The 17513-nt window shown below is 41.6% G+C and overlaps 1 protein-coding gene across 3 annotated transcripts in view; it reads right to left on the bottom strand.

The window, feature by feature from the left end:
* Positions 1-17513, bottom strand: part of dbn1 (drebrin 1) — a 218756-nt gene that overhangs the window by 42240 nt on the left and 159003 nt on the right. For all 3 annotated transcript variants that reach the window (XM_080201122.1, XM_080201121.1, XM_080201123.1), the window contains exons 2-3: positions 14911-14966; positions 950-1062 (exon numbers count right to left, since the gene is read on the bottom strand). In XM_080201122.1, coding sequence (XP_080057248.1) covers positions 950-1062; positions 14911-14966 — 169 coding nt within the window. The remainder of the gene's footprint in view (positions 1-949; positions 1063-14910; positions 14967-17513) is intronic.

Here is a 17513-nt window from a genome sequence, read left to right as displayed (position 1 = left end):
GGGTGTCAAAAGCTTTATGCAAGGAAGCTGGTGAAGGAGTGAGTTTTAAGGATATCTTAAAAGAAGTGAGGAGGTGCGGAGAGGGTGTTAGGAAGCAATTTCTAGAACATTGGACCTAAGCAGATGATAGCAAGGTCACCAAAGGTGGGGTGAAGGGATAGAGGATGTGAAAAAAACTCAAAATAAACCAGGCATAGGAATAGAGATTTCAGAGTTGAGGGTGGTGAGGACGGGTGAGGGTGGGGAAGAGTTGGTGGGTGACAGCAACATTGAGTTGGAAGGTTTACAGAGGTGGGACAAGAAGGTCACAAAAGTGAGAATTTTAACCTTGAATTAATGGGGATTGGCAATGCAAGTATGGGGATGATGGATGAAGAGGATTTGGTTGGGATATGGTATGGACAGTAGAATTTAAATGAGTGAAAGTTTGTGAATGGCAAATGTGGGATGCTGGCTAGAAGAAATCAGCAATCAAGTTTGGAGGTGACACAACATGACAGAGGAGGCATTAATTGGATTCAGAAGTTAGCGGCATGGTGGCACAGTGGTTAGCACGGCTGCCCACAGCGCCAGGAACCCGGATTCAATTCCAAGCTTGGGTAACTGTCTTTGTGAAGTTCGCACATTCTCCCCGTGTCTGTGTGGGTTTCCTCCAGGTGCTCCGGTTCCCTCCCACAGTCCAAAGATGTGCAGGTTAGGTTGATTGGCCATGTTAAATTGCCATGTAGTGTCTGGAGGGCTAACAGGGTAGATATGTGGGGCTACAGGACTTGGGCTTGGGTAGTAAAGCAGACTCAATGGGCCAAATGGCCTCCTTCTGCACTCTAGGGATTTTATGATAACTTGCAGCCTTTTCTAGTATTTTCTTCTGGATTTTGGTGAAGTTGGTATTAATTGTGGAGCTACTGAGGCACTTCAGGTAGACCATGAAAAACATATTTTTACCTACCCAATTTATGAGGACATATTTTGGCAGGCCAGAACCAGAGTCCTTGATGCTGCAGAATCCATACATCACACTTTGGTTGTCAAACTTTGTGGCAATTTCCTGCAGACCGCCAGCTGAACAATAAGAAGGAAAGGCTTGTCAGCGATATGAAGAACATATAATAAATGCTGTTTATATTCAAAAATGCTAAATCACAATGGATTTTCCCAATCACATGTCCCTCCTTGGATTAAAATACTTGAAACAAGCTGCATCGGAAAATAAGTAAAAAATATGCATACATAGTAAATGCACATCTGGGGAATTCAGCTGTCACTTCCCACATTTCTACACAATTGATGGACTGGTCAGATATAAAGCAAACGTTGCCTTGTATTGTCTGGGCAATTCAATCGCCAGATCATCAAAAATATTTAGGCTGATGAAGGGCTTTATTTGTAACTAGAAAGCTGGGACGTAAGGCTGAAAATTGTCGACTGATCAGACTTACGACTTTAGTTGAAAAAATTTAAACTTTAGTTGGCGGCACGGTGGCACAGCGGTTAGCACTGCTGCCTCACAGCTCCAGGGACCCGGGTTTGATTCCCAGCTTGGGTGACTGTCTATGTGGAGTTTGTATGTTCTTCCCGTGTCTGCGTGGGTTTCCTCCAGGTGCTCTGGTTTCCTCCCACAATCCAAAGATGTGTGGGTTAGGTGCATTGGCCATGCTAAATTGCCCCTTAGTGCCCAGGAAGCGTAGGTTAGAGGAATTAGTGGAGTAAATGCGTGGGATTACAGGGATAGGGCTTGGGTGGGACTGTTGTCGGTGCAGACTCGATGGGCTGAATGGCCTCCTTTTGCACTGTAGGGTTTCTATGATTCTATGGAATTAGATTAGTCCAAATCTCATGAGGTGTTCCAGTGAAGACAATGAGGCACAAAGGAACCGTGAGCACAAAAAAATTCAAGGGTCAGGTGAGAAAATATCATATAAACAGTATCTCTCTTTCTCAAAAGCAGCATCTTTTTTAATGGCTCACTAGAAATAAGCCACACCCCTTGTGATCAGGGAGTTTTAGCAGAGAGGAGAGGGTTAACAAATATTCTATCAATGTGAATTAGACTTTAATTTATTCACACTGAATCTCCCTTCCATTTCACAAGCAGAGCTAAGAACAGAACTGCTGCCTAGGCAAAAGAGTGGATAATACCTAAGAAGGGAATAATTTTCTTTTTCAAACCCCGAAGAAGGGTTAAGAAACTGAAATCGCCCACTGATGCAGTGAAGCAAATATAGATCTTAATGTTTCTAAAATGTGTTTAAAACACAGTGAGGAGAATTTCTAATTTCTCCCTCTGGTATAATATTTGGTTTCACAAACTATGCCTAGCTGTAAAAACTTCTAGTTTATACATCATGCTTTGTCTTAAAGCTGGCTTCTCAGTTGACGGTGCCAACCAGCTTAAATAAAACACTTCCACAAAGAAGCTTCACTTGTTCAGCTAGATCAAGCTCAACAGATCAAAGGGACTCTTTATTTGCAGCCGTCAATTTATAAATGCTAAAGCGCATTTCCATATCAATCATAGCAGAAATATTAGATCACACATTCAACAATACAAAATCTCGCACAACTAAATATAATAAATGAGGTCATAGGGCAAATTCAACGACTGAGTACACAGGCAAATATTCAAAATGTTTTTAAATAACCTGATGATGGCTATTTGCATTTCAACCAGCCGCATTAATTAGCACTCCACAGACTAAATACAGATCAAAGGGAATGTCTTCAAGATATCCAAGGGACACAGCTGGCTGATGCCATTTTGAACAGAACATCCATTGCCTTCAAAAACTAAATAGGTCTAACAAGACAAAATCGCCCAGTTTTGTCACAAGGGGCTGTTCTCTCAGCATGTTACAATGATTGCGCAGGGAGGGGTGGCGGGGGACAGTGGGAGGTTGGTGGGAAGGAAAGGGGCTGTGCTCAAAATAAAAGCTGAAGTCAGTGTGAGTTGCTGTTTGACAGTCTGCACTTTGACAGCAGATGGTGTCTCATACAAGATTCCACTACTGTGAAAATCAGTTACATTGTATTATGAAAGGAAACCTTCAAACATTACTATATTAATGTTACCAATATGCCAGGATGAATTATTTTTATTTCAACAAATAAGAAGTAACTTGCACTTAAACTGCATTCTTAACTTTAAACTCAAGGCCCTACACAGAATGGAATTAGACAAAAGTTGTCACAGAGCCAGTGAAGGGGATACTTGAAGGGGCGATTGAAGTCCAAACATGGGCGGGATTCCCCAGCTGTTTATGCCAGGATTTACCCTGGGGTTCTCCCGCCCGGCTGCAATGACTGGAGATTTGGCTGAGCGCCAAATTCACTGTTCTCTCTGGCAATGGCGGCGGGGCATGAATGGCCAGAGAACTCCAGTCATAATCTCTGGAAGCAGTGAAATTAAATTCATTTACAAGGGCAAACAAAATACAAGAAGATATTACTCTTGTAGGGGAGAATTTTCCACAGTGCACAGGGTGCTGGTTGAGGCAAGAAAACCAGTGTGCAGCTCTCTCGCTCTCAAGCTACACAGCTGGGTTTACTTTCCAGATAATCCGACAATGGCGGTACCACGGAGACCCCTTCATCTGTGTGTAAAGAATGTACCAACTCCACAATCCCCCCAAGCCCCTCCCCCTAACCCCCTCCCCCTCCCCCCATCCCCTCCCTCCCCCTCCCAAACACAGGTACAGGAAACCACATCCTACACGTGCCAGGGCACTCAACCCCCATGCGTAAGGAAACCCACCCAATTAAGTTCACCAGAAGGCTTGCTCTGGCACAGCCCCCTGGCATTGCAGCCCTGGCGATGGCACTGTCCAGGCATATCCATCTCCCCAGGATCCACTTACCTGTGCAAGTCCGGCAGGTTTCTTTCATCTGCTTCATGTCTGAAAAGCAGTTGTAAACCTTGTTGACGTCACCTCACTTTTGTGTGTGTGTGTGTGTGTGTGTGTGTGGGGGGGGGTGGGGGGGGGGGGGGGGCGGCGGCGGCGGCGGAGGGGGGGGGGTGGAATTAGGAATGTGAGGGGCAGATGCCTGGCAGGAATGCCTGCTATCCACATTAAAATTTAGCAATATGTCTTGAAATGAGGTTCCCATCGTTAAGTCATCAGAAAGGGGAAAATCTGAATACAAAATCTCGCCTTTGTGAATCCCATTTTATGGTTCTCGTGAAATTTTGCACCTGCATCGCTGTTCACACTTATGGTGGATGCAGGCGGGATATTCATGCCCGCAGAATGGGCATGCAAATGACAAATGAATTTCATTATGGGTAAAAATGAGATGGTACATTTTGTTAGCAGAAGTATGGCGGAATCTTTAGAAAATATAGGTAGAATTTAATTCAGGCGAAAGGGGTCACACTTGCTGGCTGGACAGCTGGTGAGTGTCCCTCATTGCCACCTTTGGGAAAGGACCCCATGCCCATCAGTGTCCAGCTAAAGGCCTTCTTCAGTATTTACAATCCTGGGGACAGAAATCCCACCCAAACTGCTGGCTAATCCAAGGTCGGCAGCTCTCCATTACTTGTCAGCAGCACTTGGAAAGGAGAAAATGGTTGGCAAAGCACCAACCAAAGGCCTAAGATTGCTGAAAGACCCAAGCCTCTGGTGAGTGAGGGCAGGAAGGGAATCTTGAAAGGGGAGGGGAGGGGCACAGGGGAGATGAAGAAAGGCTGGAGGGTCTCTCTCAGTGAGGCCCCTTCCTAATGCTGGGTGCTCAATAAGGCACTGAGTGCCTTTCTCAACGCTCGCTCTCACTGCGTGTCTGCGAGCAAACCTGTGTGTCAAGTCTGCTGATTCAAGGCCAGCAGAGGCAGAATGAGACCTTTAAGTGGGCATCATTAATTAGTGATTTGCAAGAAAGTAGTCCATGAGCCTTCTTGTCATGGAGGCAGGAAGGTGGCTGGATGTCCACCCGCACTCTCCAGCACAATTTAATGCCCCCTACCACCAAGTTACCTGGGGGAAAGGGGCATTAATTTCTGCCCTGAGAGTCTAAAAGAGCAAAGGCTTATATTGCACCTTTCACAACCTCAATGCTGGCTAAAGTTGTCCACAAAACAGCTCTGATTTAAATCCATACACATCCCCCCACCCCACCCTCCCCCTCCCCCTCACCACTCCCTGCAGAATCTGAGTAAATGTAGGTCTTTTTTGAACGATACTCACTAATGAAGTAGGAAACAAATAATCTTGAGGTGCAAAGAGATCAATAGAAACTTTGAAAATAAGACAGTAATTAAAGTGGAATTTGTTAATAAGGATATTCACACCCTAAGCCAAATGCTTTTAATTAGAATTTGCAGCAACACATCACTCAATCCATCAGATTTATGCTGGTGTTAATGGTCCAGTGGAGGAAGCATGTGGATCTTTGCTATTGCTTCAACCATTCAATGTGACTGGAAGTTCCACATTCTCACCATTGAGTAAAGAAGCTTCCATTGAAGCCTTATTGAATTTCTTAGTGGCTATATTTATGACCTTGATTTTATACTCTTTACAGTCTTCTCTCAAACTACCCCATCAAATTCCATCATAATTTTGAAGATCTTCATCAGGTCGCCTGATAGCCTTTGCAAGAGAAAAGAGCTATATCCTACTTAGTCTTTCCTGGCAACTGTACCTTCTTAGTTCTGGTAAATTGTTTTTGCATCTTCTGTACTTTTTGCAATTTGAAGATCAACACTGTGCATAATACTTGGTATGATCTGATCAAAGTTCTATAGAAGGTGCCTTTGCAAGATCCTCCAAATTAGGTGGCAAGAAAAGCAGCCCATTAGCAGTGTGCTCTCCCAAGTCAGTTTGTCCAGCATCAAGACAATATTCACTCAAAACTAGCTCCTTTGGGTGGGACATATGTTTGATACCAAATCCCCGAAGCAACTGCTCTGCTTGGGTCTCAGTTGCAGCAAGGGACTCACTGCAGGACTGCTGAAAATTTTTAGGAATGTCTACAAAGAATCCCTGAAGAGATCAAATGTATTTTCTGACTTATGGGAGACCCTTGTTTGTGACTGACTAAAATGGAGAAAGCTTGTTCGGGAAGACACAAAACACATTGAAAGACTTCATTGGGAATGTGCAAAGGTTAAGCTCAAGGAAAGAGGAAATGCACAATCCTCTAAACTACCCATCTAGCGAACGTGTCAAATGCCACTTGTCTTGTATTTGTAGAATCTGCAAGATAATGTATTGGATTTATCAGCCACGTCAGAACCTATCACAGTGGAAGTAAGTCATCCTCAACCTTAGGAGACTGCCTAAGAAGGTATAAGCTTAATGTAACTTCTTTGATTTTAATTAAATTTCTTTAGCAATTAACTCTAATGCTTTGTTTAATTTTTTTAAGGTTCTGTTCACCTGCATTGCATATTTTAATGGTTTTTTTAATCTGCATCTCCAGATTTCTTTGTACTGCTACTCCATTTAAGTTTTCATTTTCTAAGGAATCAGTGGATCCATATTCTTCCTCCCCAAATGTACTCTCAGATATATCCAAATTCAAACTCAAATTTACATGGCCATCTACAACCCCATTCTTCAAGTTTAGGTGCAATCTTCCACTGTTGTAACTATAATTCCCAATTTGGCACCATCTACAAATTTTGAGACTGTACTTCTGATTCATGAATCTAGGGCATTTATTTAAATTGCAAACAACATAGTCCCAGCATTTATTCCAGTGGAACAACATGGGGGTGTCACAGTGGTTAGCACTGCTACCTCACAGCACCAGGGACCTGGGATCAATTCCTGGCTTGGGTCACTATGCAGAGTTTGCACTTACTTTCCGTGTTTGTGTGGGTTTCCTCCGGATGTTCCGGTTTTCTCCCACAGTCCAAGAGGTGTGCTGGTTGGTGAATTGGCTATGCTAAATTCTCCCTCAGTGTACCCGAACAGATGCTGGAGTGTGACAATTAGGGGATTTTCACAGCAACTTAATTGTGGTGTTAATGTAAGTCTACCTGTGACAATAAATAAACTTTAACTTTTAATTACTACTCTCAGATTTCTGATTTATAGCTGGTTTGCAATCTACTCTGCTATTTGCACCCTGACTCCAACTTAGTCATGAGCTGACCTTATTAAAGGTGGTTTGTAAGTCCATGTATATCAAATCTCTCACATTAGGACTGTCCACCCCTGCTGTTTTTTTCTTCAAAGACATCAATAGATTTGGCCAAACATGACATTTCCTTCTAAGCTCTGCTACTGTTCTTTATTGTATTCTCATTTTCTATATTTTTTAAATTATATTTTTGATGTTAGGATTCCAGTATCTTCACTGGTGTAATATTTTACCCTATCTTTGTACCTTTTGAACTCATCTTTCCATAAACGTTAGATCTGATGTGGAGTTGCTGGTTGATTGAGATAAGCACAGTAAGTGATGAAGAAGCAGTGCTCCGAAAGCCCATGCTACCAAATAAACCTGCTGGACTTTAACCTGGTGTTATGAGATTACTTAAATGTCAGATCATATTCTCCCTTTTCAATTAGTTCAGTCTGAGATTGTACTTATTCCACTCTCTGTCACCTCCTCTGCAACTCCTGTTCATCTTGCAGAGCAAATGGCATTGCAACTCACCATAGCCCTTCCACCAAGTTTGGCCTCTGCTCAAGTAAATCCAAAGTGCCTCAATTGCGAATTGTTGAGTGCCCTTTTAAGGAGCCCTATCACCGTCCCCAATGCTTTTTGTTTCAGGAACAAATACAAATCCATTCCATGTACATTTGTAGATCAATTTTCATATCCTGGAATTATATTAATTTGTTGATTTCCAGTGATGTCATGATCAGACAGTTTCAGCAACTTTGGGTGCACACAAGGGATGTATCTATTTGCACCATTCCGGTAGCTTCACACACTACAACATTGAAGGTAAGACTGTTGAGTGCCACCAGAAGTGGTGCGATGCAAATGAATTTTACATCCAAGTAGTCTATCTGTAATTGCAAGTTATGTCAATTTGAAAATTGTGTTGCTATTGCAGAATCTAATGGTTATGTGGTACCCACCATTTTGATGCAACACCCAAAATCATTGATACCTTCTCTCTACTGATTTAAGCCCATCCATCAAAAAGACATCCGTCTAGATTCTGTTTTTTATCTTTACTGTGTACAATGAATCTTGTGCCTTGCAAAAAATTCTGAATTTCCTTTTTGTAACTCTCCTTTAAACCCAAAGTTAAAAGTTGTTCCTGACAATATTGAAAGTCCTTCTGAAAAGTGCTCATGTGATCTAGATTGTTATGCAAATGAGAGTTAGGTGAAGCAAGAGTTAAGTAGACAGGTAACTGAACATCGAATTACTGTTGGTGTTCTGCAGCAGACAGGTAACGGAATGTCAAGTTATTGTTGGTGTTCTGCAGCTGGGAGTAGGGCACAGCTACAGAACACAGCACAGATGTCCTGGTGAAGAAGCTGGGAGAGTTTTCAGAGAATAGGGCAGGGGATGTGAAGCTGTGGGTGTAAGGCAGCTGAGAGGGGAAGTCACAGCACAGCTAATGAAGAAGACCAAAAAAGTGGATCACAGTTGGGGAGGACATGCCTTTTGGGGGACTGTGGAAATCAGGTATTGCAAGACTGCTGTCTGAAGAAACTATGACTCTTCCTGTATCAGTAAAGGAACAAAATCTCCAGCTGTGAATTATAGAGGGCTGTGAGACTTAGTAGCTGAGCTAAGGAGCATATATTCTGAGGAGGGAGTATTTGTAATTTTGTGCATGTATTTTTGTTGTATTGGCTATTTAAAGTGAAATTTACCTTGTTATTGGAAGTATCATTTGCCTGATAAATAATGCCTGAATTAAGTGGATTTTGGCTTGTTTGTTTGTTATAATAAAGGTTTCAAAAAGTGAAATCTTATTTCTTTCCTGCTGGCGTTGTGGAATTACTTTCTTTTGAAAAGTTATCAGTTTCTTTGGGGATTGTAAGAAATGGTTTGAATTATAAATGTATTAGAATTTAACAGTTAGTTGGACTCAATTAGTTGAATTCAAATTATAACATCAAAAATATCAATTGATAGTCCAATATCTCAATATTATTGAATGCATCTAAATAACAGCATTAGAAATACGACACAATCAAAACTTGTAAAAATCAATATTGCAATAATGCATTTATTTTTATGAGTAAGGTTACAATGCCAATCATATTTTAGTGAGAGCTTAGTGCCAGACTACTGATAGCAGAAAAGTAGCCTAGAAAACCAGAAGTGGGTATTCAGAAACAACAGTTATGAGTTTCTTGTGCCACACATCAAAGACCATTCCGATAAGCAAATTTCTACTTCCTAAAAACGCAAATGTGTTTGTAAAATTCAACTCTGTGAAGGCGAAAATACGTGGTTGCGGATTGGCTCCCCCTACACATTCCACTAAACTTTCCTTTCCATCAAATTCACGTTTTGTGGCACTAGCAAAGTTGAATTTTCATCTCCAAATATCTGGAAATGCAGCACTGTCATTATAATTCACTAACTGGATAAGCCATAAGCCCTCATGTTCACTGACACTTTTGAAAGCAGCAAATAACCATCCTATCAGAGTGTGGCAAATGCTACAAACTATTAAAAGTAATGGGTAAGAAGTAGCAATAGGTCATGAAGTAATTTTGTTGGGCACAATCTTAGCAGTTCGACGAGGGAACAGTGATCACAGCTCTGTAAGTTTCAAGATACTTGTAGAAAAAGATGGAAGGAGTCCCAGAGTGAAAGTACTAAACTGGGGGAAGGTAGCATTAGACAGCAGCTGGGGAATGTAGACTGGGGGCAGCTGTTTGAGCGTAAATCCGCATCCGATATGTGGGAGTCTTTTAAAAGTCAGTTGTTAACAATTCAGGACAAGAATGTCCCTGTAAAAATGAAGGATAAAGATGGCAAGATTTGGGAACCCTGGATGACAAGACAGATTGTGAGCTTAGTGAAAAAGGAGGCGGCATACATAAATTTCAGGAAATTGGAAATAGATAAGGCTCTTGAGGAATACAAAGATAGCAGGAAAAGGCTTAAACAGGGACGTAGGAGGAATAAAAGGGGCCATGAAATGTTCTTGGCAGGCAGGATTAAGGAGAATCCCAAAGCTTTTTATGCATATATAAGGAGGAAGAGGGTAGCAAAGGAAATGGTGGGTTCACTCAAGGACAGTGGTGAAAACTTGAGTGTAGAGCCAGATGAGGTGGGTGAGGCCTTTAATGAGTACTTTGTATCAATATTCACAAAGGAGAAGGATGTGGTGAATGGTGAGTGTAGAAAGGAAGATGTTGACATTCTAGGACATGTTGAGATAAAAAGGGAGTTTATATTGGAGGTTTTGAAAAACATTAAGGTGGCCAAGTCCCAGGGCCAGATCGGGTCTGTCCCAGAATACTGAGCGAGGCAAGGGAAGAAATTGCTGAGGCCTTGACCAAAATCTTTGTATCCTTTTTAACCATGGGCGAGGTACCAGAGGATTGGACAGTAGGATGGCTTTGTGAAGGAGAGGTCATGTCTCACAAACTTGATTGAGTTCTTTGAGGAAGTGACAAAAAAAAAATGGACCAGGGCAGGGCAGTGGATGTTGTATACACGGGCTTTAGTAAAGCTTTTGATAAGGTTTCTCATGACAGGCTGATAGAGAAGGTGAAGTCATTTGGGATCCAAGGTGAGTGGGTAAGATGGATACAAAACTGGCTTGGGCATAGAAATCAGAGAGTAGCAGTGGAAGGGTACTTATCTAACTGGAGGTCTGTGACAAGTGGTGCTCCACAAGGATCAGCGCTAGGGCCTCTATTGTTTGTAATATATATAAATGATTTGGAGGCAAATATAGGTGCTCTGATTAGTTTGCAGATGATACAAAAATTGGGGGAGTAATAGATAGTGAAGAGGATTGTCAGAGGATACAGCAGGATATAAAGGAGGCCTGGGCTGAAAGATGGCAGATGGAATTTAACCCAGACAAATGTGAAGTGATGCAATTTGGAAGGTCTACTGCAAAAGAAAAGTTTATAGTATACAGTAAATGGTAGAGCCCTTAGAAATATTAGCATACAGAGGGATCTAGGGTATGCAGATTCACAGTTCCCTGAAGGTGGCAACTCAGGTGGACAAGGTGGGCAAGAAAGTGTATGGCATGCTGGTCTTCATCAGTCGGGGCACTGAGTATAGGAATTGGAAAATCATGTTACAGCTGTGTAAGACTTTGGTTAGGCCGCATTTGGAGTATTGTGTACAATTCTGTCACCACGCTATCAGAAGGATGTTAATGCATTGGAAAGGGTTGAAGAGATCTACGAGGATGTTGCCTGGCTTGGACGATATGGACTATGAAGAAAGGTTAAACAAACTTGGATTGTTTTCATTGGAGTGTCGGACAGTGAGGTGGGGAAGGGTGGGGGGTGGTGATATGTGTGTGTGTGTGTGTGTGTGTGTGCTTGATAGAGGTTTACAAGATTAAGGCAGGCTTGGATATAGAGCAAATAGTCACAGATTTTTTCCCAGAGTCAAAGGGTCGATTACCTGGGAATATAGATTGAAAATGAGAGGGGGAAAGTTTAAGAGAGATTTAAGGGGCAAGTTTATCACACATAGGGTGGTAAATGCCTGGAACGTGTTGCCAGAGGAGGTGGTGGAAACAGATTCGATAACAACATTCAAGAAGCATCTGAATAGATAAATGAATAGGCAGGGAATAGAGAGATATGGACCCATAGAGGCAAGAAAATATTAGATTAGAGAGGTATCCGTGTCAGCACAGACTTGGTGGACCAAAGGGCCTGTTCCTGTGCAGTACTATTCTTAGTTCTTTGCTGTACCAGTCGATCAGCATGACAAGCTGTGAAGACAATGAAAGGCCAAAAATCACTATCTTCCCAGCTCCATTTTACTGGCGAGAATGGCTTTTCTTCCAGAAGGGACACGGAGCTGATTTACATAGAATTGACTATATTTAAATCTACTTACCAAGTTCAGCAGGCTTGCTTCCACCCTCATGGATGGCTGCGAGACATCATGCTGGTGAGAATCATCACTGCTCTGCAGTAGCAGGGTCCAAGTGCCATGGCTACACCGGGAGCAATCAGAGGCCACTGAAGTCCCTATGCAGTCAGGGGCATGGCGAGGCAATTCCCATAGGGCAGTGCAAGCCAGGCACTGCCTAACTGCCATCTTGGCAGTGCCCAGTTGATCACCTTAAGTGCGCTGGGGCAGTGCCAAGGAGGTGGGGCCCAAGTAGGAGTGAGGCCTTCGTCGGGTGAGGATATGACAGGGATCTATGCATAATGATGGGGGCTTATGCAGGAGTGGTACCTACTACACAAGGGGGAGCTCTGCAAGGGGGTGGGGGTCATGGGGTGGGTTACAGAAGGGGGTTGTGACAGGAGTAGGGGGTGGCTTGTCATGGGTCCTCCGGGGACTCATCAGTAGGGTTCTGATGTCCCAATGCCGGTGGCCTATGTTGGTGAGGGAAGGGGGTTGGTGGTGCCAATGCCACTAATGATGGGGTAGGGGAGCAGTTGGTGGAGGACTGATGTCTGTGTGGGCAGGGAGGTCTCCCAATTCACTACCAGGTCGGGGAGCCCTGCCCAATGGCGCCCGAGCGATCTGAAGCTGTCTTTACCTGGTGTACTCAGGCATCATCCTCCCCTCCCAATGGTGCAATGTTCCTAACTGTCAAAGAAATTGACAGAGTGCTGGAGGATTGCAGTACCAAGCTCACCAAAAGACAGGCAAAGAAGACTCCAGTTTTCACACATGTCTTAGGAATGTGCCATAACCATATAAATTAAATGGGGAGCTACTTTTATCACTTGATTTAGATTTACTTTTATTTCTTAGTTTTAAAATGTGCCACTTAATTTACTTGTAATTCTTTGATTAAATCACTGAAAATGCATCAAAGTGGGCGTCCTTATGAATTGAGCCCAAATATGTGGGCTGTCAGCAGCAACGCACAAAAATAATTCCAAATGCAACATCATCATGCCATAAAATGTAAAACTATTAGCTTTACTATGCACCTCTCTGTACCTTTATTTTCTTTCTTGAATTTATTCTTTGCAATTTCCCTCTCCATCTTTTTTATAACCATGTCCTTCTGTTCTTGCTTTAAGTATGAACATTTTCCCCCTCTGACCTGCTGGCCCATTCTTTCTTTCACTTTTCTAGTTTTTTTTTCAGTTACGTGCCTCTTTCTCCTGTTTGGCTGTTCGTATGCACTACTCATACCAACACCATCAACATTCCTCTCTCCCAATTCTCTGTGAAACAGAATGGATGGCACGAGCCTGCTACTGGATTTCAGTTACTAAATGTGAGAAAGTAGCCACACACCTCAGGATTTCATCTCTCCTAATATATTTGTGGGATTCCTCCATGCTAAGAGCTTCTTGCTTTGTGTATGTGTTTTTTTTCAATATGATGCTATAAAACCAGAAATGGCACTGTAAAGTATGTTAAGTGATAAGGTCTATAACTAGCTTGCAAGACAATTCAACTCAGTGTAGGAGAGTCAATCCTTTTATGCATAGTTCCAATTTCTGGGTGTCATAATTTAGAATTACTTAAAAATTGTAACACAGAAGCCAGTTGTTCGGCCTAACCTGTCGAGTTTTGATTCCCCATTGAGCAGCCGTCTTATTCCCGCATGTTTCCCAACTCCTCCTTCCCTGTAATTCCATTTTATTCAATGAGCGATCAACCTATTCTTAAATGCCAACATGGTTTTTGCTTTAATCATCATCAGGCAGTGGACTTCATAGCTAAAAGTTTCTCCTGCTCTTAGCAGGACTTGGAAGAAAGTCAAACAATAAAGAAAAACAAATAACACCCACCAATGGTCAGGATAGAAATCAGTATGATGAGATGTCTAAAATTAAAAAAGAAACTGGGCAAACAACATAATTTCCCAACCTTATATAGTTATGGCAAACTGATTGAATCTCCCATTCCATTCATCTACCAATCTTGGCAATTATATTGATTCAGAATATAGCCTTATTATCACTATCTGTCCTGGCAAACTGCACTATATTTAGAAAATTCTGTGAAATAAGTAGGAGTTTTCACATCCCCATCTCCGATGCTTGAACAGCAGAAGCCTTGTACAACCTTGCTCCACCTTAACAGAAAGAAAGAAAGGCCCGAATTTTCACAGGGACACGGAGGGTCTCCAGCTCACACAAAATAGCACCAGCTCCGAATTCTGGAAGTCCCACTCCCCCAGCCTGGCACCTGTTATTATTGGGAGGTGGAGGCTGGTCATGGAGAGGGGGAAAGGGTGGGTTTTAGTTTGCACATCTGTGGTTAATGGAAGCAGTTGCACATTGAAAAATACAGCTGCTTTCAACTGATCTAATTTTCATTAGTGGAATGTCCAAAACATAACTTGAGGGCTTTAAACCTTTGAGGAAAAGCTCGTGGGACTATTTCGAAAGCTACCCCAGGGACTCTGTGCTCCTGACTGAAAATTCAGGTCTACAACTTCTAAGCACTTCTAATGGCATTGCAAAACATTGAACTTTTTCTCTAGCCTGGCAGGCAGGCAAGGTGACACATCTTAACAGATTTAGATATGCGAGAATGTTGAAAGGTTATAGAATTAGAAGTCTGCCAATCCAGACATACACTTGAATCTATATCCTGCAATTTTAAATTCAAGTCATAGGTTAATTAGAGGTTGTCATTGAACTGACCATGACTTCTGCAGATCAATACCAAATCCTATGGAGTGCAGAACCTTGAATGTGCTGTACATTAACCAGACATACATTTCTTTATAAGGCTGTAATTAAAGAGTTACTGCAGAGGATACTGCATCCCTTACTTTCAAATTATGGTGAATCTGGATCAAATCCAGTAGAAAAGGCCTAATGTTAACCAGAGGCATAAATCTAGCCTGCATTAGTCACATACCTCCTGAATCGGCTAATTTCAGATTGTCAGTGTTATCTTCGTAAGTGTACAGGGCCCTGTGGAGAAAAGGAATTCAAACTGGTTAATCAGCTTTGCCACCACAACACATCTAGGCCATTGGAATCAAAAAATTATAATATTTGGCTGAAATTAAATGGATTAATTTCTCTGGTACACTAACTCTCCATCTGCTTTGCATGCTCATTAATATACTATGGTCCAAGGTCCCTTAGATCTCAAACAGACTACAACATTATAATCTAGTTTATTTCAAAGGTAAGGACATGGAAATTGACTAAAAGCAAACTGTATCATTACAGTAGAAATATTATACTTCTACACCACAGCAAACTATAATGTTTATTTAGATAAATCCAAATATAAGAAAGCACGTACCAAAATAAATTGCTATTGATCTATTACTTCCAGACCATGGGGTACTAAGCCCCAGCAGTGACTCAACAGGAACATGTATTTATTTGGCAGACTTAATAAAATAAAAGTGTAGTAAAACTTTTCAAAGCAATTGAGAAAACTAGAGGCAGTGACGTTGTGGTATTGTCACTGGACTAGTAATCCAGAGACCCAGTGCAATGCTCTGGGGATCCGGGTTCAGATTTCACCACAAATTTGAAGTGGTGAAATTCGAATTAAAAGTCTAATGACATTGTTACAAAAACCCTCCCAGTTCACTAATACCCTAAAGAGTGCTATTCTTAACGTGGCCCATATGTGACCCAATCTGGTTGACTATTAGATGCCCTCAGTTGAAATTTAACTGGGGATGGGCAATAAAATGCAGGCCCAGGCAGCAATGGCCGTATCCCATGAATGAATAATAAAAAATGAAAAGGTGAAAATAACCAGAAAATGGAGTAAAATTGGTGTAGTGAATTTAAGAATTATTGGAAAGGTTTTTAGGTGGATTTGAAGGAGAAAAGCTTTGGTTTCGTCAATGCAGAAAAAAAACGACTGCTCCCAAGAGCAAGTGATATGCAGTAAATGTCGAGGAGGTCAAAAGTCAGGTAGATAGGTATCGTTGGGTGTTGTTAGCATAGATGTGAAAGCTTAAAACTTAGTCTCCTGAAGTGATTTCTACAAGTCTCACCCTGACCTCTCTTTTCAAAGATAATCAAATCAAACCTCCAGAGTATTTATCTAACCTTATATCCTTCATTACTTATTTTTGACTGATTGCTTTCTACGATATGATGTTTCCATGATGGCAGGTGCCCAGGAACGTTTGTAGTCCTCTATTTCAATCTATATTAACCCCGATCACCTTCAATTTTAATCGTAAATCAACTAGCAGATCATCCTATTTTAAATATTTAATCAATAAACATAGCAAGATACTTTTGCAAGTCATTTTGCATGTCAATTGCTCCAATGGAAGGAAATGGAGCTTCTTTTATTTTTGTTTGAAGCTTGCCAATTTTGTATTTGTATCAAATTTTCCATTCAAAGTCACAGTTAATAACTTGTATGCATCTACATTTTGCATCCCTCTGAGAATTATAAAGGAAGGGATCATGTTCTCACTCATCTTTGCTTCAAGCTCAGCTCAGTGTGCAGCAGATCATCCTAAGTCCTATTGTAACCATGCTTGCCACACTTTCTTAAACTGTCCCATTTATCCACGTATTTTGGAGACAGGGTATTATAATTGCAAAAAGACAACAAATATGACATCGTTGATAGCTTGTTTTGACTTGTAATCAACAATTTCAAGATAAGATTCCAGTTAGCCATCTTTTTTCCAAATTTGAAACCAGACATATGCAATTTTGGGTACCTTATTAAAGTTTATAATATATCTTTTCTTAATAAGATGAATAAAGACTTGGGCTGGACTTTCATCTAAACATATCTTTCAAAGGAATTGAGTAGGGAAGCTTACTGTGATTCCCCACTTCTAATGGTGATCATTGGTATTTTCCTCCCGTCTCGCTGCCACTAATTTCCTTCCCTTTCTACCTCTACAACATTGATGGGAGGGAAGGTCAGAAACAAGGGACTGGTTATGTGATCAGAGATGGGCACATCCTTTCCCAACCCCTCCTATGTCTGAACTGTAAATTTAGGACTTTGTCAGAGGAAATCAAACCATACTGTGGGCATTTTAAGGTCACCTCCAATGCCTTTACAACTAACTCCACATATTTCAGCTGTTGCAGACTGGGTCCCATTCCATTATCATTATCTCCTCCTCCCTGGTACTGGCAGATTTTCTCTGAAAGCAGAGGTATCATTGGGATATGCAACTAAGAAGAACTCGAGTCAGGTTAGCGTTGGAAGATCTGTCACCAGCTAGTAGCTGCAATATCATGCTTAAGAAAAATAATGCAACAGCTCTCTAAAACAAGGTACATGCATAATCACATCACTTGAATATCCTTAGCTGAGGTCTTAAACCATTTGATGAAATGTGCTCAACAAAATCAGATGTCAAACTGTCACCTCCTACATATCATACAACTTTCAATAAATCTTGCACAATGGGTTCCTTTTTTAATAAGGTGGTTTTTAGGAAGATGTGGAGATGCCGGTGTTGGACTGGGGCAAACACAATAAGAAATCGCACAACACCAGGTTAAAGTCCA

The sequence above is a fragment of the Carcharhinus amblyrhynchos genome, chromosome 13 (assembly GCF_965287045.1).
Source record: "Carcharhinus amblyrhynchos chromosome 13, sCarAmb.v2.hapA, whole genome shotgun sequence".
NCBI lineage: Eukaryota > Metazoa > Chordata > Chondrichthyes > Carcharhiniformes > Carcharhinidae > Carcharhinus > Carcharhinus amblyrhynchos.
This window is presented reverse-complemented; position numbering and strand designations above follow the sequence as displayed.